The 23,930-nt window shown below is 30.8% G+C and overlaps 1 protein-coding gene and 1 pseudogene across 6 annotated transcripts in view; one reads left to right on the forward strand and one right to left on the reverse strand.

Moving 5' to 3' along the window:
* Positions 1-369: 369 nt before the first annotated feature.
* LOC111676070 (protein rhomboid-like) overlaps positions 370-23,930 on the reverse strand; it is a 76,583-nt gene continuing 53,022 nt past the window's right edge. For all 6 annotated transcript variants that reach the window (XM_046951941.1, XM_046951940.1, XM_046951937.1 and 3 more), the window contains 3 exons: positions 16,631-17,667; positions 2,982-3,399; positions 370-2,918 (listed from right to left, as the gene is read on the reverse strand). In XM_046951941.1, coding sequence (XP_046807897.1) covers positions 2,605-2,918; positions 2,982-3,399; positions 16,631-17,122 — 1,224 coding nt within the window. In that variant the 5' untranslated portion in view covers positions 17,123-17,667 and the 3' untranslated portion in view covers positions 370-2,604. The remainder of the gene's footprint in view (positions 2,919-2,981; positions 3,400-16,630; positions 17,668-23,930) is intronic.
* LOC124420228 lies at positions 21,668-22,595 on the forward strand (annotated as a pseudogene).

Consider the following 23,930-nt stretch of genomic DNA (forward strand, 5'->3'; position numbering starts at 1 on the left):
TCCGTACTTTTAAAATCGATGTCTTACGATTTGTATGAAATCTGTACCAAATTGAATACATTTTTTTACAGTTTTTGCTTGGAAAAGTAGGTGAAAAGTTCCAAAAATAAAAAAAAAAGTTCTACATGACCAAAAAGTCCAACTTTGATCCTCTCTAACGGCAGTTCTTGGCTGTTATTGCTGAAAATTTCTGTCTGGCTTACTATCTGATTGTATTTACCCTGGTGCAAATTTCATTAAAACATAAATTTTAAAAGTTGGATAACTTGGCACAAAATTGCCCCTATACATTAAAAAAGTGCTTAATTTGGTTTACATTTTATCTCATCTAAAGATTAAGTAATATTTCTAAATATATCGAAATGAAAAAAAAAACACAAAAGATTGTTTTTAAGCATAAATACGTTTTTATTTATTATGTAATTGATATACTATTTAAATAATCTTTTTGTTGATGATTCTTTTTTGTTTGTTTTTTTTTATAATTTATGTACGAGTTTGTCACTAATTTAATTAATAAGTAGATCTTATTACACTAGAATTTTTAAAAATAGTATGACTGAGTAAATGTTAATTTTCATTGATAAATTTAATTTTATTGTTTATGTCATATTTTTTCCGACTGAGTACATGTTTCTTGTACAAACGATATTCAGTTGTTTTCATTGTAAATTAAAACTGTCACTGCAATATTTTAAACATTTTTTTGTTATTATTCTTTATTGTATTTTTCATTTACAACTCATTATTTGTGTTTTTTTTTTAATTATTTTGCAAAATACATGTTATTTTATAGTTTATTACACCTATAATCATTTTTAATAAAACTTTGTGAATATATTAAGTTTTAAATAGTTTTTGCCAGAAATCAATATTAATTTAATTGTTAAAAAATGAATATTTTGAACGGACTGGGAATAATTGTTCAGATTTTCTTTTACTTTAAAATAATTTGAAAATTTTTTAATCCATACTTTTAGTTTTACTAATGATTTTTTTTAAGTTGGGTGTTTTACAGTTCGTTTAAGCCCAATTATTATTGTAGTTCATGCAGTTTATTAAACGTTAATATTAAATTACATTTGTTTTTTTATTCTTTGTTAATTGTATTAATTCATTATAATTACTTACTTAATATTTTAATAGTAAAATTCATTCATTCATTGAGCAAAATTTTTATTTCTTTTTAATTTTATTTTGGTTTTATTTATTGTTAACGTTGCAGTTCAGTTTTTATTGCTTGCATTTAAGTTTTTGTTGTTTATTTAATTAAAATAATTTGGTAATATTAAGGTTTTTTTATTTATTCGTTTGTCTTTCTTGGTTTTATCTAGAGAGTTTTATATTACAAAGTTTAAGTTCTTTGGTAAAGTATATTTTGAATTATTTTCTTTTATGAGCTAATAATAAAATATTTTTTAATTATTAAAAAAAATTTGAAAATTGTCTATTTAAAAAATTATGTAAACAAAGAAATAATTACGTATGTGAATAACGAAATAAAAAAAACCTTTGTACGTCCCTCAAGGAAAACGGAATTAATATCTACAGTTCTCCAGATGTTAGAAAATTAACCACTGCCACGTCTTAATGTAGTGGAAATCAGGTTCTATGATTTCCATGTCAGGTTAGGTGCTATCTACAATGCAAAAATTGCATAGGTAGGACTTGGGCAGTTAGATCAACTCTATTTGGCTAACCTCTCTTTCTGTGCTGCAAGTAGCTACCTAATGTCATTGATCCTAAATACGACCGTTAGGCTGAAAGCAGTCGGTCCATGGAATATTAAAATCTTTGGACTTGGTTCACATTTGAGAGATATCCACTATAGTCCACTCAACTATTTTTTCTATTTAAAAAATATATTTCTTTCGAGAATGAATTATTTCTTGTTTCTACAGATGAATCCAAGATGTCGAATTGCTGTGCTCAAACACCAGCCGTGTTGGCCTTATTTTACGGTAGTACTTTTGTAACCACTGGGTGATCTGAGTAGATGACTTACCACCGACTCTTTGTGTACAAGCACTTTGTTCAAGTACTCGATCATTATATTCTCTGACCATTGCGGCTCTGTTGCTTAACTTCCACTTAAAATCACGCAGATGTGAAGGCCTCTGTTGAGTCGGCAACATCACCTAAGTACGTATTCGGTAGACCGAAAAACGAAACTATCAATTAAATCTGGTATGAAAAGAGTAAACCCTGGACATGAAGGGACAATTAAATGGTATCATCTAACATTAATCACAAGGTTACTTAAATATAAAAAGATTATGTCTAAATTAAAAGATATTTAACGCTATTGTACCTAATATTGAAAAAATGAAAAGAAATGAAGACCAAAATTAGCAAAAATCAACAATATTAATAAATATTTAATAAAAAAAAAAACAAAATAACACATTAAAAATACGTTAATTATACATATTACTACTGATATATAAAACAAATTCTTTCAGTCTTTGGCTTATTCTTAACGATTTGGTTTCATGTTTTTGGGCTTAAAACTGCATTGAAAATTAAAGAGAAAATATAAAACTATTGCGAGTATTAAAAATGAATACTTAGTAATAAAAAAATCGTTGTTTATATAATGTTTATTTAGGATATGCCCAAATCATGAAACAAATGTTGTTTTATAACTTCACCTTCTTCTTCGAGTTTTTGAGCAATGACAGTATTGATCAGGTTAAATGCAATGGCGAATAAGGTAAAGGACACATAAACACCAAACGCAAGCCAACGTATTAAATTCGATTCAGTTTTATGTTCAAAATTTGTTAATACTAAAAGTCCAATAGTGAAACCGGCTAAAGATCCAGTCAAATGTGCAATATACGATACCGAGGGTATTATATCTAAAGAGTCTTCGATTATAAATTTGCTATAGAAAGCATAACCCGTATCACAAAATACTGGAATTTCAAGAAATTTATATTGGTTTTCAATACATATTATCATTGCTGGAATAGACTTACCAAATATTAAAACGGCCAAGAGTTGAGAGACACCATAACGCATTTGCCCGAAATTAATCATGACATTAGCCAATTGTGCTGCTAGCAGCGCATATACTCCACCACTCGCTCCCACCAAATACACTTCGGAATCAATCACACTAGTACCCAAAGAGCCGGCTAAAACACCGGCTAGATAAATTGTAGCAATACGTGCGGAGCCATGTACCATTTCTAAAGGCAACCCATAGAGCAGTTGAACGATGACATTGAAACCCAAATGAAACCAATTTGCATGCAAAACCATGTACGTTAGAAAACGCCATATCTGTAGGCGACGATCTGGACGATAAATCAAGAGTGACTCACTTGGTATGCTGGTGCTGTTCAACTCTGTTTGCGGTCTTACTGTTATGTAATCGTACAGAAATACGCCGATCTGTAAATAGAGCAATAAAAATCAAGAAATTAAAATATGTAAAGTATAAAACGCTACTCTTGTTAAAGAATTCTATGGAAATTTGATCAACCTTTTTGTTGTTAATATTCAACACTTTAAAATACTTTTGCACATGGGCTTAAATTCATGTAAAGAATTTATAAAAAGAGGAAAAATATTCAATTTTGACCTCAATATTTTAACATAAAATCTCTTAATTTATACATACATAGCAAAACTACTGCCTAGTATAAAAATAACCCCAAAATGACATAAAACAAATATCGATTGATACAGACTTTATGACGGCGACATATTATGAAACGAACAGACAAAAGGATGGAGTTTGTATAAAAGTCTATGATGGTTTTTTATTGCTAAAGTTACGTACTCATTCCACTACCAGTGGATTTGTTTAATACGAGTATATTTCTGTGTATAATATAAATTTAATACTTTCAACAGCATTTATAGTTGGTAAATTGATTCAGATATAAATACATATTGAAGTATGTATTTTGGAGTTGTATAAAATTCTTTAGCTAAATCTTTTATAGTTCCTTACTTATCAATCAACTCTTGCAGGCAAATTTGATATATGACTTATTATTGTAAGTATCTGATTAGGAAGTCTATTACCGACCTGTTCTTTGAAATTAATGTGAAGACGTGAAGTCGTAAAGTGAAGACGTGCGACGTTTTTAATGTCTATACCAACTAGAAAAGTTTGAGCTAACGAGCTGAAATATGGACAGGGAATTGATTTCCTATTAAATAGATCCACTAAGGCGGCATTTTTGGAATTCGAAAGTTTATCGGGCAAAAAGACGGTAAATTCGGCAATTAAAAATAAGCGTACAGGTGTCTTTTTGTGCGGACTTTTATCCGTTTTTTATTACGCCACGTGTATTTTTAAACTAGTGAATATTTAACAAATATTTTGACTCCTTGATAACTAAACAAAACAAATTTATGAATTTAGTACTTTTAGGATATTCGGGCGTTTAACGGATGAAAATTTTATCTATTTTTGGTATATGTATAATTTATTCTTTAAAGGTTAATTCATAGCTGAATGATTTAAAATTTTTTCGAATTCAAATCTATTACAAAATAGCTTTAATCGTTTTTTTTCTTTCTTCATTCATTTTGTAGCGAAAAGCAAGTAATACTTGTATCCTACTAGGATACAAATAACGAAAGAGAAAATTTGAACTTATTCAAACAGAATAAGTCAATGTTGATAAAATTTTTAGATTTAAAACAAGTAGGAAAGTATAGTCGGGCATGGCCGACCAAATAATACCCTACACCATGAGTATATTTTTTAAATTTGTATATTTCATAAAGAAACTTGTATGTTGAATTTCACCTTAATTCCAAAGTATTTATGCAATTTATTGATAAAAAAAACAAAATTTTCTAAATGAGGCCTTATATAGAATATAGGTCAAACATGGGCCGACCCTAATTAAAATGGTTGAAAGTCAATTTTAGAGGTTTAAGAAATTTTTTGAAGGGAGGTTTGTATGGGGGCTAGGGTCAAATAAGGGCAGATCATTACGAAAATCTGCAGTGTCATTTATACTAATATAAAACTTATTTGTGCCAATTTTTAGAGAGATAATACGTAATTATGGAATAAAAAGCCCAAATCGGGAGGTACGGTTGTATGGGGGATGGACCGATTTCAACCATTTTCAATAAAACATGCTTGGTCCAATTTTTATCAAATTATTTGATCTTAGATACCTTGCGCACAAGGTTTACATGGACAGCCAGCCAGCCAGCCGGACAGACGGACGGACATGTCAAAATCGACTCAAAAAATGATTTTGATTCTTAGCAAGTGATATTTTTTAGTACTTTTTCGTTGAGAATTACACCGTACAACAAATTGGGAAAAATTGTTGCACACATGAGCAAGATCCTATACGTTGGAAACTACATACTTGATATAGTTAAACTACATTTTTGGTTTTTTATTTTCTGATCGTTTCTTCCTTTAAAAGGACTTTAAAGTTGAAAAGGAAGAGTAAGTATAATTATATTTAGCTTAAATTTGGTTTGGTCTAGTAGGTCAATATAGGTATCGATTGAAAGAGGAGAATAACAGTATTTTTACAAATAAAAAAGTTTTAAAATGTTAGAATAAAAAAACTAAAAAATGTCCTTTTAAATTTTAATCCTTTAATATCCTTATTTTTTATAGTCAGTTTTTTAGAAAAAAATATATGTTATATTTACAAATATGGAGTTGCAGACTCCCAAATTTCATGTCATTATCATTATTAGTTCTTTGTAAAAAAATAAAAGTTAAGATGTATTCAAATTAAAAATTTTTGTTGAGAATATTTTGTTTAATTTAATTTATTATTTATACCAATTACCTACCCTCATTATCCCAATGTCTGTTAATTTTTTATCCTAACGTTAAATTGACAGTTTTCAGACAAAATAAACATAACCGGTGGTTGAGATAATATGTCTTAAAATATATAAAATTTTATTTCGTATGATTATGACGATTTAGTGATTGAAACATGCATGTTCCGAATTCTAAAATCCACTTCAGGATAATATGATAAGCGCAATATTAATATAAATGTAAAATATAATATAATTAATATAAACATTAATATCACGATGAAAAGCTACATAAAAAACGTTTATATATGTATACATAAATCTCTCCTCTTAATTTTATAATATACATATTAAAGGCCTGCTTATGATGGCGCACACGTTATTTGTTTAACAAATTGTCGCATTATTGTTGTCTTGTGCAGGCCTTTAATCTCTATTTGACTCTAGCCCACATTCAGAAAATTAGTTTTTCTTCAATATGTCGCAATTGAAATAAAATTCAACATAAATATTTTATTTGCTAAAATAAAACCACGATATACATAAATATTTATGTATATCGTGGTTTACTAATTGCACATGATATACTGTTGTATTTTTTAATAAAAACTATATAATAAACTACTTTGATAACATTATTGGGATGTCAAAGATATTTTTAAAAGATATATAGAATTTAGAATAGAGTTCGGAATAATTGTGTTAAATTAAAAAGGAAAATATAATTTCCAAGAAAGGAGTTTTAACATGTAATATATCCTTAATCGATTGTTATCCTTTCATATTCTTCAAAGTTTCCACTTTTTTTACTTTTTATCATAGAGATAAAGAAACTCGGTTCCACAATAACTAATTTCTAATTTTTCTACATAATATTTTAACAAAAAAAGGACTTTGAAATTTTTAGAGGGGAAAATTTTATTAATTAATTTATTGAGATATTTAAAAAATATTATAAAAATTAAACAAATGGAGCTATGAAGACCAAATTTCAGACTTTTGTACTCCATTCTAATGTCTTTATTATGAATATTTTTTGTTGAACAATTTTGTATAAAATTTCAAGGATAATAAAGGATAAACTTTTATAAGGATATTTTTTACATCTTTTTATTCTTAAAAAATAAAACAAAATACGAGATAAAAATACTGCAATTGTCCTCTTTAGTTTGATACCCATATTGTTATAATAGGGTGGCTTAAAATATTTTATAAAAATATTTGAAAATTGTATGCACCTCAAATTTTAAAGTCCTTTTAAAAGGACAAACGATCAGAAAATGAAAAACTGAGTACGCAGTTATACCATATAAATTATGTGCTTTCGTATGTATATGGTTTGGTTCGTGTGTGAAAAATGGTGTTGAACGGTGTTATAAAAGGGAATATTTAGTACTTTTTTCGTTTTTCAAAAGGTACTTTTTTAATTATATATAAAATTGAACTGAGAAACATGAAATTAAATATGTAGATTACGGATTAAGTGAGAACCTATTAATGAGAATTTTTGGTATCTTTGTCACACAATTTTTAATTAATTTTATGAAATTTTATTAAATAGTAAACAGTACAATTAAGTAGTAAAACATTGAATAATAGAGGGATTGCCATTATTTTAAATTTTTTTACAAAAATATATTAAATGTATAAATTGTAATAAACCGTTCACTAACAAAGTAGCGGGTTATAAGCTAATATATTATTACATAATTCACCAAAACAAAAATTTCAAATAAATAAGTAATAATAAAAATAAATCTATAAATAACAAGGGTTTGTTTTTCGTGCCAGCAAAGGCAGTTTAAAGCTTATTGCTATCACTGTATTCTACAAAAGTTTTAAAAAATATTGCCAGATTATTTGGAAAAATATAATTACTAATTTCTACTTTCATAATATGACGAGCATAAGTGAGTGCATATTTTATTATTGCACTTCTTATGCAATAAAAATAAAACTTGCACTTACAATCTAGAACTCTTTTTAAAGGGAATTAAAAATGCAACATATACCAAATTTGTGAGAAATTATTTTTGGTATATGAGCGTCCCTTTCATAAACAAGTTTTTCAATACATTTATGTTCAGAATATGTCATAAGCTCAGGTAATAAAATTGGAAATTTTGGTAATAAATTTTTAAATTACTTATAAGATTAGAAATTTCTGAAATTTAGTTTAAATGTTAAAAGTTTTTCATCCGGCAACACTTTAGTAGACTACTACTAAAAAATAGCCAACTAAAATAATTCCAAGTCGTACGACGACACAACTCAAATAAGACATATTATACTGTCTAGTAGTATTTCAATAAAGTTTTTAAGTTTTAAAACTGTAAATACAAACGAAAAGTCATGATACAACAAAAACAAATGGGCCACCTTCTAGACATGGGTCAACACGAAAAGGATTTACTTACAAATAGAAATCAAGAAATAAGTCAGAATTAACGCTAAAGCAACATATTCTAACGGATGAATAAATAAATGACTGTAAAATTATGTTTGTGTGTGTGTTTATTGTCTTTTATATGTGAGTGTGGGTGTGTGAACAATGCGTGAGTGTTAAATTTGCCTTGTAGAATGGGGGGAGTGAGTGTTCTGTTTTTTTTTTTCATAACCGTCTGGGGTAAGTCTCCCCTAGTCTGATTTGGTCTAGTCTGGTTTGCCATTTATTTGCGAAATATTTATCTATGTATATATGCTTGATTTTCTGTCCATTTGTCTGTATAAGTACATAAACTCTCTTCTATTGTATTGAAACTTGCTTCAATAACAATAATAAAAACTATGTACGAACAATTTTACATACATATGTATATACACTCACACACTTATACGTTTTGTGGCACAAAACTATGTAATTTGTTATTTTTTCTGTTGTTCTTTTACGTGCCACATAAAATGGTCTCGTGTTCTATACGATTTTATAAAAAGAACCAACAATATATATTACGTATACGTACATAATCGTTTGTATTTATGTTTAGGAGGCCAATTTCAAAAGTGTTTTAAATTACCCAAGAGAAAAATACAGACGCACATTTTTAAATATGCTAGTAATTTGTTTTGGGTATTACATGGGCGACCAATTCCGACTATATTTTCATACTTGATTTATAATATTTTAGCCTGATACAAATCTGAACATTATAATTTAAAAGAGGGTACATATTTACCCGCTTACATGACACTCATCTCTTTCATTTTCAAACCACTGTTTAGACCGCTTTCCTTTAAATATTGTTATACTAGTCATATAGTTTTTTGCACGTGTTCCTTTAAGTGTGTTCAGCATTTAAAAATATGTGTATAATTGTAACTTTGTTTTACAAAATGCCACATACAATAAAAATACTTGCCTCTACACAAATAAACTTACAACAACACAAGTAAGTTTCAGAATTTTCCCCGTTTCGTTTACGTTCGTTTCATTGGAATTTTTCAACTCCAAAAACCATTATAGAAACTCCGAGGCAATCTTGACTGTCTGACATGGTGTCTCGTCTAAAGTTTATTTATATTTTTCTATTCGTTTTGTTGTTTGTTATAATCTCATATTTACAATATGTGTGTGTATCTAACTGTGTGTACTTTTTGCCATGTCTTGGGGAGTTTTACCCTGTTTTTTTTCTAGTTTCCTCATGTATATTTGATGATATAAATCTCAAATAAGAAATAACTATAAAATGGGAGAATTTGCAAATGACTTGACTCCTTTTTCTATATATAAATAAGGCTCCTAATTCTACATATAGGTATTCAATTCTAGATAAAATTTTCCGAAAATATACTCTTTACGTGTATCAGTAATATTCTCCCTCGAATTTTGGTTTAAACCACAGGTACTATGTGCATCTTAAAGGGAACTCTCTAATAACGGAGAAAATACAAAGGCCGAAACTATTATTATTAGCTACCAGTTTTTGTGCAACCAGATTATGTGATTCTCTGGTTCGACCCCGTTTCAAAGAAGAGGCCTATAATTCATATAAGTCTAGCCAGGTTGGAGGTATATATTGGTAGCACTTCTTTTACCCGAAATTGGAATAACACAAAGTCGCTCATAAGGGAATATCACCTCATATAATTGGGTATATAATTAATAAATGAAAATATCGAGGTATATAATTGGGGAATAATGGGATCATAATACAAAGTTTGGTATAGGGTATAATATGATTGAGCATGGCCAATTGCAAACATATTTATATACGAATGTTATAGCCTCACTGAATAGCACTTAGAAAACGCCAAAAGCTGTGAAAAGGATTATTAAAAAAAATCGATATAAATCTAAAAGTCTCACACACTAGTGCTACTCTTGCTCTGCTGCTCTCGCTCTGCAATGTTTTTACAAACAAAGTACAAAAACAAAATTAACCGTATGATAATGTATTTTGTTTTATGCAATTTCTGTATTTATGGACCGATTTTGCGGATTTTAAATAGTGATCTTCCCGAAAGCATGTCTAACAGATTTATTGAAGATTTGGATCTCGCCTAAAAACTGATTTTAACAAACATACAGACAGACAGACGGACAGACATACGGATATAGTTTAATCGACTCCGCTCCACAATATATATATACTTTATAGAAATTACAAACGGAATGACAAACTTATATATACCCTTTTCACAAATGTGAAGGGCATACAAACAAATTAAATGCTACATACATTCAGACTTGTTTTTTAATATATTTTAATGTTTTGTGACCCTAATGAGCTGAGGAATTTGTAAATCCTGTTACAATTTTTGTCCGATTGTTAAGTATTAAATAAATCATATTGGAACAATCATTGAATATAAATATATTCGAATTATTTTCGGTTAAAAATCAAAAATAGGATTAGTGAAAATTATTATAAAAGTCGCTACAACATTGGTCCTGTGAATTATTGAGTATCAAGTGAACTCATTTTCTCTCCGCATACTTCTTCGTTTAATATAAATAAAGCTAAGTGTGTAAGTATTTCTACTATATAGAAGTACTTTAATAATATGTACATATGTACGTATACATAAAAACATATTTTTTCCACATATTTACCATTGAGACATGGTAGTCCCGTTTGTTGTTGTTAACTTAAAAACATACAATACTACATATAATATTCATTTAAACGAAGAACTTTTTTTCTATAAATAGTTGAATTTTTATATTTCTTCCACTTATTTTTTGTTTCAAAATTACTTTTGATAGAATTTTTATTCCCGAAATGAGAAAAATATAAATGAAATTACTTTTAGATTTGTTGCGGTTTTATTACATTTCTCTAACATTCTCAATGATTAATGACCCGACTTGAAAAGTTGTATTTTTTTAATAAAAATACTGTTTCCTAGAAAATAAATTTGTCTGTCTAGACTTTTTTAACAACATACGTTCCTAATAGAAATGTATCAAGATGGCAATTAATCGATAAGGATACGTGACGTTTTATTTAAGGGATATTAAAACTTTAATGTGAGAAAGTTTTTGTATTTAATTAAAGTTTGATATTGATACTAAATTATAGTTAAAATAAGTCCTAACATTTCAGCCAATGATTGTGTGGTATAAAAGTCACTTGTTAAATAAATTGTGTGCAACTAAATTATTAGGCGTAATTTTATCTTAGAATCCATTCCAAATTTTTATCTAATTCAACCATTACATGTTTATTAATAATAAATATTTCGTAACAATTTTGAAATATTTTATTTCATTCTGTGATTATTTTAATGTGTTCATTGAAATTGTAGGGTGCTTTAGCAATAAAACTTTTCAAGTACTCCAATAAGTTGACAAAAAGGTATACATACATATTTAGTTATGTTAGAACCACCCTCAACTTTATACAAATAAAAAGCACTACAATTAGAAAAGTTTTTCAAGTGCGTGTTGACATCATCTTAAATGTTCGAGTAGTGTTCGAAAATTTATAGCGCCACTTACAAAGACTACTTCAGGCAATAAAAAAAAAAAAATAAAACTCTGAAATAAAACAAGTAAGAAATTATAGCCGGGCGAGGCTGACCATATAATACCGTTCACCTGTTACAAAAATAACATGTGATTTAGTTTTTATAATAAAGCATTTAAGTTGAATTGTACCTTACATCATATATACTTAAGCCATTTATTGCTGAAAAAATTTATGGACATTTGAGTCAAATTTTGAAGGGGACTTTTTATAAAGGGTCCAATGAAAATTATCAAGGCTAGTATGGAACTTGGTTTTGCAGCTTAACTTAAAAGCCCTATTTGGCGGGTTCAGTTGTATAGGGGCTAGGTGAAATAATGACCGATGTTAATGTTTTAAATGGGTTTCGTCCCAGGGACAATAGAAGATCAAGTACCAAATTTTATTAAATTATCTTCAAAATTGCTACCTGCAGTTTGGTTACAAGGTTTACATGGACGGACGGACAGACAGACTCAGCTAAATCGACTCAGAAAATGATTCTGAGCCGATTGGTTTATGGTGGGTATAAGATCAATATTTTAGTGGGATACAAATGTCAGCAAAAATCCAATATACCATCCACACTAAATTGGTGTAGGGTATAACAAATAGCATTTTTTGTATACACAAAATGTATACAAATATTTATGTATATGAAAAAACATAAATACAATGTGACAAATATTAGTTCGTATATCAGGAAGGAAGATTGCAATGAAATTTTAGACAGGAAATATTTTGGTATAGCGTATTGTAATAAGATATGAAATAGGTATTTAGCCTCTCATTTTTATTTCAATATATGATTTAAAGTATTGATTTCTATGTGGTAGAATATTTGAGAATTAAGCACTTACATATATGTTAAACATTTCTAAAAGAAAACGACTAATACCCCTTTTCATCCCAAACATCTTACGATAGGTATATTATATATTGTTGTCCAGTCCAGTTATTGAGTATCACCAGATAGTTGGGCATAACATATGATATACTCTTTTTCACTTTGTAACATAATTGGCAAAATATTATCAAGTCCTGGTAATAAAAGTATTTCCGAAAGTCTTATTTTTCCTTAAGTTTTAATTTCCTTGACATCATCTTTGCAGCCTGGTATATGGGTATTCAAGTGATAATGCTGCTGGTTCAAACCAAGAGTCCTTGCTCTTAATGTAGGTCGGATTAGATTAGCTTTAAGCTAGAATTTAGTTCAGCAGAATCCTTCGTCATATTTATAGATTCACAGAATCTTCTCCAAGAGGGATTTTGTTCGATTGATAAAGCTTTACTTTATCACAGTATAGCCGCCACGATTTATTGTTGCAGCTAGTGTTAAAGGCTCAATACATTTATCTATGTAGTGATTAGCCTAGAAATTTCAAAAGCTTTGCTTTTCTATATTTTTTCATGCCAGTGATTTAATTATCATAATATGACATATTCGTAATTTAAGTCTCAAAATCGCTGTGTACTTGAAGCAATCAGTTCTTCTCGGGGTCCTGTAGGGCGTAAAAACTTCATATTGCATACTGTCAACTGAAATCTTAGATATTTTCTACATCTATATTTTCATTTGAAACCACAATGAGAAGTAAAGAATGTTTGGCTTCTGGTTACATAGACAAGTTAATGACACGTTCATATATCAAGTATAAATCGGTTCGTAGAATCTATAAATCGTACGCATGGAGAGGTGATAGCAGAAAATCACGCAGATTGAATTCATTCGACATGGTTGTAAACGAAAATGATTATTTTGAAGCACTCCCGAAGTTACGCAATGAGGTAGCTATAGTCCGAGATAAGAAAGCTTAGGTAGAAACTTGAGCAAACTGCTTGATAGTCTTACATCATAAATATGTTCTAAAGACAGGTATTAACGCAAAACACTTCGACGTATTCTTCCCAAGGAATATCTAATATACTGCGGAAGTTGTTCAGCTCATCAAAAATCAATAACATCTAATGGTATGTATACACGGTTGTTAGATAGCTTTATTTAATTTTCATGCGTAGCAAGGAAAGTTTCCAACATAAATTCACAAAATTTGTTCTCGGTTTTCGCCACCTCAAAAATTCGACAAATAATAATAAAAACATAATATTTCTTTCCGTCTCAACATATTTATTTCACACTGTAGATTTTATCAAAATCAACAAAACCTGATGACAATTTTCACTTGGACCTACATACATTCACATGTTACCCTGTGATAAAAAAGGGTAGAAGAGGGTTGAAGTAGTAGAAGTAAGGAATTTTCATTAAAACGTGATAAAAATAATAATAGAAACATTTTTATTAAATACTCTCATATTAATATTTGGATTCAAGAATACTACATAAATAAAAACGCACAAACATAAGCATCAACTACGTATTTATTTTATTTATTTGAAAATGTTCAATACATAAGTTATTTTATATTTCGCTCATAGTTAAACATTTTGTTGGATCCTCATAAATAAATAAGGGGTAAACTTCAATTTACCACCCACGTTTCGATTTTAATGTCTGTATGACTTCATTCCACTTGTTCAAATCAAAGTGTTGCCATAGTGGCGTTAAAAGCCCACAACATACATTTTTGTGCACCAACTAAAAAAAATACCTTTTACTGAAGTTCAAGTAAAGTGTGGTCGATTTTTTCAACAACGTCATATTGATTTTAAACAATATTTTTTTCTGTAAAAAGGCGCTTGTAGTGTAACCTAATTTATTCAAGCCTGGCCATGACAAACTTTTTTAAAACATGTTTTCCTTCATTTATAATTTTTTTTTGTAACTTTCAAAATTCATTGAACCTGCAGAAAAAAGTTATATATAAGCTCCCACATGTCATTTTATTGAACTCGTACTTATTTAAGTTCGTACGTAGAATGCCAACATATTTTTTTGATTTTGTATTTTTTTTTTTTTTTGGAACATTCATATATGTGTTTCCAAATGATGATGTAGATCATGTTTTTGCGAGCATATTTATACACACACAAACTAAATGAAGCACATGTTTTGCGAACAAGTGGTGCGTTTTCGTTGAAGTTTTTGTTAGTGGTGGCGGCGTCTGATCCAACACTAAATGAGGCTTTTTTTTGGAGTGATTCCCTTTTTAAGCCACCCAAGTGGATGTTAAAATGTTTGCTTCACTCACTGGCAGTGTGGTTTGTAAGTTAGCTGAATGGATAACTGCTTGTTTTCTTAATGATATTTTGGTGGTCATTTGGACAATTGTTTTTGCATATTTTTTGATGTACGAACAATTTAACATGTGGCGGTTAACATAAAAAATAATTATGTCTGACGTTCATTAGTAATATAACTAATGCAATAGAATTTCAATTAATTTTGCAATGTTTTACATATAACTTTGAGGTATCCTTGTTTATCTTCACACCCGGAAAACTTAATTATGCAACACTTTCCGACCGATAAGATTTTGGAACGGATAGTCTTAGTAGATTTCTATAGTAAACTTCACACTGATATTCTTATTCAGTCGTTAGACCATTTTTTTTTGACCAGGTGTTCTTTAACGAGATGTAAATATAACTATGACGTAATGGTGTTTCGCAGTATAGCACCATGGCATTTTGTTTCTTTTACTCTTGGTAACGTCAATTAATAGCTTCCTAATACCAACATATAAATTGAAAGTAACCTCTGAATACGGTCTTAAGTTAGGCTTTACCGGGAGATCTGAATGTTGAAATGGGAACTGTTCTTTTCACAAGAAAGATACAAATTGCTAAATATATTGAATCCTCCTGTGCAAAAATTAAACTCCAGCACACTTAACCATTAAGGAAAATTGCCGATGGCTTTAGGATAAGAATACTAACAACTCCGCCAAAGTTTTAACAACTCCTCTGACACTTCAACAATCCTTCTGTCATTCCAACATATCCATACATACAACATAGTATTCCATATCATCCATCAGATAAAAGTACCTAATCTTTGTATTATCAGCTCAAATCCTACATTTTATTAACAGTCTGTGGTTTGTATCGCTCGTAGAAACAAGAAGCGGTAACAAAATCATATTCCGAAAATTTATATTTTACAATGTATCAATCTTTTATCCAAGCACCCTTTCCCACGAGTTTGAGCTTGAACAACAGCCACTACGTAGATCCTGAAGGAATCTCAACCAACTGAACTAACAAGACATAAAGTCTTTCGGGCAACTGTCCACCCATAATATCAGATTATGCGGTGCTTTGGTTTGACTTCATGTCAAATCGTTCCAAGGAGAGGACGAGTATACATTTTATAATCAACATGGGCATCTGTCATTAAGGAAACATGCCCGGTGTATGTAGAGAAAACAGAAAGCACTTTCATCGTGGAAAATAGTTTCACATCATTGAAAATAGTTTCAATTACCTATCTTGTGAGTGATATTATTCGCGGTATAACATCTCTCACGAACACTGATAGGAAAATTCTTAGGAATTACGTGAAGGAAACGGAGTTTTTGATAACTTATATGTTCCATGGAAAAGAGCTCTCAATAAGCCCGATAGTGGTCTAAGTATATTTTTTCAAATATGATGTTAACCGAATCTAATCTAAAACTTAACCGTTAGAGTGCACACACCTTATTTTCACACTTTTTGAACATTTGTGATGCGAGGGAATATCGCAGAATATTATAATTTTTATCACATAGCGCCAAACAACTTTAAAAAACTCTTAGTTTTCTTGGGTAATAATCATTTACTGAACAGAACGCTCTACATTGAGCCATATTCAAAAGAAATCTTGGGATACCGGTATACTATATAACGATATCGAATGGGATTCAAGGCATCTACTTCTTTCAAAACACTCTCTTGTTAAAATATTAATATAAAAAATTCCATTAATTAATTTAACATCCTAAATTAGAAACAATGCGACATTATTTTCTTACCTCCAATAGTGATATGAAAACAATAAATACTGGAGGAGGCCAGCAACGTTTTCTATCGGCCAAATAAAGTTGTTTCTCATTACATTCACTCCTTGCGCCAACTCCAGCGGCATTAGTGCCACAACCACTGCCACTAATCACACTTGGCAACAATGCGAACTTTGTTGGCAATTCATAAAAATACGCTGAATTCATACAATGATGATGATAATATCCGTACGAATTTGATGATGAACAACGGGCATTTTCAATATCACAATGACATTTTACATTCAATACAACTGCAGCATCTAGATTTGGCTTCTTAAATGTTTGAATTGCTGATATTTGTTGTTGTGATCTTGTTGCTGTTGTTAAGGCTGATGATGACAACAGATTCGGTAAATTCGTTAAATTTTCATTGGGAATGTTTTTTGTGGAAGTGGGGTTTTTTTCTGATTCTTTTGACTTTGATACAACAAGCATTTCCGCTTGTTGTTCATGGAATATCATTGCGCTTAACAACACACAGCGACTGCATGTAGCATCAACAACCACATCAACTGCTGCTATACAACAGTCAACAACTGTAGAATTATAGTTGCAACAAATAATCCCTCATTTAATACTTTGGTAAATACAACAGAGACATGATGTTGCTGCAATAGTTGAGCTGTTGAAGCTGATGCAGGCGAGGAAGATGATAATGATTTGTTATTGCTTCTTCCTTTACATTTATATATTCTTTAACATGGATGGAATAAAGTACAACTCTTTCATTTATTTCTGTATGATTTTTTTTGAGATTTTCTTTTATTTTTGTTGTCGTTGTTGATGCTTAATTTAAAATGTAGGAACTTTGATTTACATTGGGCACACTTGGGGTGGTGATGTGCTCTTGCTGTCAGTTGGTGTTGGTTGTGTGACAGTGACACTGTTATTTTGTGGCAGCGGCGGCGCTAAGTACTTCTACTGTGCCACGCTAAAATCATGTTACATGTCACCTCTACAGCATGTGGCACATACAACTTAAGCCCGTTGGCAACATATCACTTTAGCTGCAAATAAATAACAAAATACAACAAATTACAACTTATTTAAGAAGAAAAAAACAGAAAAAAAGCGAAAATAATAAAAAACAAAAAAATAAATCTTAAAATACTCGTAAACAATTTACAAATGAAAATGTATTTGCAGTAATTGGCTCAAGGTTAATTTAAAATAAAATGCAAATTGACTTGAACAATTTAGCACCTTGGGTATAAATTTACCCAAGAAAAATACACTTGTCATTGTAAGAAAATAAAATACTTGAAACCTAAAAACAAACTAAATAAATAATAATAGACAATTTCCTTTTTACACTTAAAAACATCTAATTTTTATCTTTTAAAAGAACCAGAACTAGAATTTAAATAAATTTTTCCTACTTTATATTTTCTTCATTTAAGTAATAAAAATACGATAAAAACTAAAAATTCATGAGCATTTAATAGACGAAATGTCTTCTGAAATAGAAACACGAGTTTATTATCAATGTCGCCAGTTTTTGACGCCGACACTGTCAGACGGAATCAGGGTTTTTTTCCGTCGTACGTCGCATGTTGTAATTTAGTCTGCTGATTTTTTTCTTACACTTTTTTCGCTTGCCAACAAATAGTTTTGCTCACTGCAATTTTTTTGGAATCTTGTCAACAACAAAGAAATTGCTTCACCTACCAAAATTACATTTGCCATAAAAACACTTATTCACACACAAAAAGTTCTATAAATCACTGAATTTTTAAACTTAAATGCACTTGATTTAAGACATTTTTCTGGTTTTAAATCAGTTGTTTATGCAAAGGATTTGGGCACGCGATAAAATTAAATTGTGCATACAATGTGATTGGTTGAGATAACTTTGATTTCATTTAAAGCAATTAAAGCATTTGATTTCTGTTTGTGACTTTTATTAAGCTTGCACAATTTTGCAAATTTTGTATAAAACTATAAGATTTTGTGTAAAGTAGTTCAAAAAACTTAAAATTTTTGATATGTATGATTCATGTTGAACAAATATCTGATTTTTTAGTGTTTAATGATGGATATTGGTTACACAGATAGGTCCAAAATATTAAACAGGGGTAGAGGCAAAATCATAGAATTTAAGGCCAAGAGCTGGAATACCAGCAATAAAGGAGGGGTCAGTGCAGTGGTTAAAGTATTAACAGATATCTAACAAAAAAATTATACTAATAGCCAATCAAATTCCTGATTCCTCATCTAAAATAGTTTTATGTTAATGATCTCAGTTACGTATAATTATTTCAGCTATTACAGATCACTATACATTTCTCATCCGTGATGAGAGAGAGAGAGAATATTTCTTACATCTTCCATCTTATTATCCTCTCTATGAATGAACTGTGAACGAATTTTAAATAGGGCTTATTATTCTGATCTGTCTGGTCTATCAGTTGAAGTGTCATTACAGATCCTCATAAAATTTTGTAGATAGATTTTAATTCGTTTTCTGAAGGGAAATTTATACCGGGAGTAGAGAGGCTTTGGTTTATACAAAACTGAACTGAATGAACGTTAAAGATATTTTCAGAAGGGGATCTTATATCATTCTCATTACCAAACAAACCTTATCAATAGAGAATATATATAAAAAAAAATTTAAACTGTTTCCTCTCTATCGTGTTTTGAACTAACCAACGGACAGATAAACGAAAGGACATCATGAAAAACATAGCAGTTTTGTGCATGCTTTGACAAAAAGAAAAAAACTACACCATACAGATGAGAAGATGAGTGTTGTTATTTAAAAAATTAAATAGGGTATTATTTGTAACTTTGGTACTAAGAACTATTTTCCGTTCTTTAAAATGTATTTGTAGGAATACAAAGTGTTTCTCTATATAAATTATGTATACTGAAATAACCGCTAGTAGAAACCGTAATCGGTAAAACAGCGATAGATAACGTTACTATTACGCTAATAGTACCGAAATAAGTGAAATTACAGATAAAGCTTCTTAATCAATATTTCGAAACGGTTGCCAACCTTGTTTAGGTTCGTTCTAATATACATATTTGTAGATTTGTAAAACTTATATGTATGTCAGATTTATTTTTAAACTTTTTAACTAAGAAGGCTTTTACAAATTCGAAGCAACAAACAAAATTTAGTAATGCGAGAAATACATACATACCTCTAAAATAGTTAATTTCCGTAACGAATTTCACCTCTGTGAATTTCTTCAATTTGATGATCAGATCTTGGCAAGTCGTACTTTTAGACTATACCAGAACCTACCAAAGAATTGTTTTGTTTCCAGCAAAACTTTTTGCAAATTGTGTATAAAACGTTCACTTTAAAACAATGTAGACAATAATGGTTATGCATTTTTTACTAAAGCATACATTTATTTTTTTATGCAATATTTCACATAGCAGATTATCTATTTTTAAACTAGAAAATGATATTCTTAAAATGAAAACATGAAAATTAATATTTCAAAGTCGACAAATTCGAAATCCCTAAAGGTCGTATAATACGATATTCAATAACACAACTGCACTAGACTAGATAATTAAGGCCGGTGTAAAGGTAAAACAAAAGGATAATGTTTTGTTGGAGACATACGAGTATGAGTATAATATTTCTGGTTCGTTTGTTTATCAATATGTTGCCCTTGGTAATGAGTTTCAACTTAATAACGATGATTACAATTTTAGTCAAGTTCAGGATATGACAGCAACAACATTAGCTGGATGAGAATGACAAAAACCAAACAAAACTAGAAGGGGAAATAAAACGTTAAGAAACAATATATTTAACCACAGAGTTGTTGGTGCTTTGCTGAAGTTTTTTTCCCTCCAAAAGTGAAACATGAAAAAATGGCTAATGGAATGAATTCTGAATGCAATGATTAAAGCAACAACGATAACAGCGACGACCTTAGCTACTTCCACAAAGGATATAAATAATAAAAGCAGGAAAAGAATCAAACACTAACAAAATATGAACATGTCCTGAACTCGTCCAGTAAATATAAACCAGTTGACGTAATGCCACTTTGTTCTGCTCTGCTCCTTTGCTAATCAGTGAACGAACATAAATGTAACAAACCAAAGCCATGCAACCTAAGCGAAACAAACAAACAAACCAAGACAAACAACAAACGAACATAAAAAAATATAACAGAGTCATAACTAACGGAAATGTTTGTTTCCTACCGGGAATTGTCGTGTGCGTTAACATTGCTGTTGCTTAATACAAAAATTAAAAGTAAATGATTCCAAGAAAAAACTTGTTTCCACTTTTGGAAAGGACAACACGTTTCTGTCTGGTATTCATTTGCTCAGTTGAGTTTAAGTGCCACAAAAAACGTTCAACATTTTATGCAGCAAAATATATTTTCAACAAACGTAATATCAAGAGTACAAATGGAATATAAGTTGGTCCTATATGACCAAAACTAGAATATATCGGTGTCCCTCTAGTTAGGCCCCTTTAGTTATCTTTGGACGGTGATATATTATAATTTTATTCTATTGTAACGAAAAAGTTCCTATTGGATTTAATGTTATTAATTTTGAATAGCTGTTAAAATTATCAAAGTTTCTATCTACAGTACGTTATAAAATGTCTATTCTACGGCCAATATTTCAATGTGTTACAAATGAAATGACAAAATCAATATATCCTTCAGTTTTGGTGGTGATTATAAAACATTCTCCCATACTAATACTTAACGTTTGTACAAAGTGGATTTTGTAAAGTGTATTTACACTTGTAGTACGAACAAATATTTAAACTTGAATGGCAGGTGTAATGATTTTTTGTGTAATAACAAAAACTGTCCATTTGTTTCTTTTTCACAGTAGAGTTTGTAAGGATTTTGGTAATGCGCAATAGCAAAAAATACAAGAATACAATGTTGTAATATAGTACAAAAATCGGATGTTATTAGTAGAAAAACTTTTCAATAAGTCGAAAAATTATAACGTAAAGACCCAAAATGGAGACTTTACAGCTACGGAACATACCTTTGGAAAAAGTCCAGAATGCCTGTACTTAAAAGGAAATTAAATATTACCGAATCACTGGAATTTATTATGGACATGCACATTCTCCTGGTACCTGGTACATTTCTAAAAAAAATAATAATAAAGGCAGAAGAGGGACAGTGGAAGCGTTCATATTAGAGATATCCATACTCTGGCTAGAATAACAAAGCACAACAGGGACACCATCGAAAGTCAAAGAAAACACCCCAGCAGACCATTGTCAGTTAGTATTTGCGTATAGACAGAACTCAGACGTGCTAAACGACAACGTTCTAAGTTGTTGTTGCTGCTGAAGATGTTGTCTTTGCTGCGGTTGTTGTGATTGCGGTGGGGAGGGTGGAGGTGTGGCGTAAGATGACGACGATGACGATGTCGATTCTTGAATGGTTATCTCGGAGAAATACACAACTTCTTCACTGGACGTAACCTGAAACTATCACCAGCGAAATCTTCAGCTACACTTTTCACCACCTGAACGAAGGAGGTAAACTTGAATTTAGGCGTCGTAGTCGATGGAAACCAAATTCCGACTGTGAACCATCCAAAGATTTTGGGGGTCACCTTTGACAGCCTGTTTACTTCCTCAGCTCATGCCACTGCAATTACGCACAAATTGCGAAGTAGAAACAAGGTCCTCAAAGCGCTAGCCGGCAGCACCTGGGGAATGGACAAAGAAACCTTGTTGGCTACCTATAAAACTATTGGCCGGTCAGTGGTCAATTATGCTGCTCCAGTGTGGTCTCCATCGCTGAGTGATACCCAGTGGAGAAATATTCAAAGCTGCCAAAATGCCGCCCTAAGGACTGTAACGGGCTGCATGCAAATAACCTCAGAACACCATCTACATGAGGAAACGAAGGTTCTCCCAGTCAAGGAACATAATGTCATGCTGACTAAACAGTTCCTCCTGGGATGTCACCGGAGGAGTCATCCCAACTTTAACATCACACAGTTGGATGCTCCCCCGAGGCATGTCAGGAAGGACCTTCGTGTATACGAAGAGAGCATACGTAGTTATGTTCAGGATCCCTTAGATCGGACTTCGTATACAGCAGCTTTGAACGACATTCATAGAGACGCCATCAATACCGCGGTTTCAGGTTACCGCATGAATGTCGTTCTTGGAGGTCGCCCACCGCCCATAGCAGAAATAGAGAAGAACCTGCCGCGGAAAACAAGAGTTGCTCTGGCACAACTGAGATCGGGATGGAGCAACAGGCTCAACGCCTACTGGTCCCGCATAGACCGTGCCGTCCCCAATATATGCCCATCTTGTGGACAGGGTCCCCATGATACTCACCACATGTTCAACTGTCCAGCCCACCCTACTTCACTTAGCCCAATGGATTTATGGACTAACCCCATTGAAGTAGCCCAATTTCTTGGCTTGGACCTAAATACAGAACCCCCGGATTAAAATTGTATAGTTTAAGCTGTTACAACAACAACAACAACAACGTTCTAAGAAGGAGACTAATCATGGGGTTGGTTTCACAATCAAAAAAGAAAATAGTAGGATTTACCCAAATTAATATCCAGCACTTCAAACTTCCTTCAGCTGCCCTGCCCTTTCGTATAAGCGTTGGTGGGAATGAGTAAGCTATAAAAGCTGGCATTACCCGTTTTAAAAACATGTGATAGATTGGACACTTTATAAATTTTCTTCATGACTGCAAAATGTATCAGAAAATAATTTAATCTCGAAACGTGGACTATTAGTGTATTAATGACTTATACGTCAACACATTGACTTTCGCCCACAAATCAAATCCCAAGAAAATATGTTGACAAGTTTATATTGAATCAATATCTAATGAAATTGTCAGTGAATGTACAATAAAGAGATTGTCACTATGTGAAATTTTGTCACAAAAGAGTATTCAACATCTCCTGGCCTCAGTATTAATATTGATCTTAGAATATGTGATAGTACCTGTTTAATCGAACTTCTTAGGTTATTTTATTTGAAAACAAAATAATTGTAATTAAAACAAAATAGTTGGAATTGAGTGATGAAATCAAATAATAATTAAAATAGTACACGCATACATACCTAAATATTAAATATTTCTTGTAACTACACATTACACTGACTATGTATAATTATTTAAGTAGAACATCAGTGATAATGTCGCATCATACCGTATGTCTGTTGGTCTGTCCGCGATCTGTCTGCAGACTTCTTACTCATGTAGCAAGTTAATTCATGCTGCAAACAGTTAATAAAGTTAATGTTTTTTCTTTGTTTTGTTTTTTGATG

Source organism: Lucilia cuprina, chromosome 5 (genome assembly GCF_022045245.1).
Source record: "Lucilia cuprina isolate Lc7/37 chromosome 5, ASM2204524v1, whole genome shotgun sequence".
Classification (NCBI taxonomy): Eukaryota; Metazoa; Arthropoda; class Insecta; order Diptera; family Calliphoridae; genus Lucilia; species Lucilia cuprina.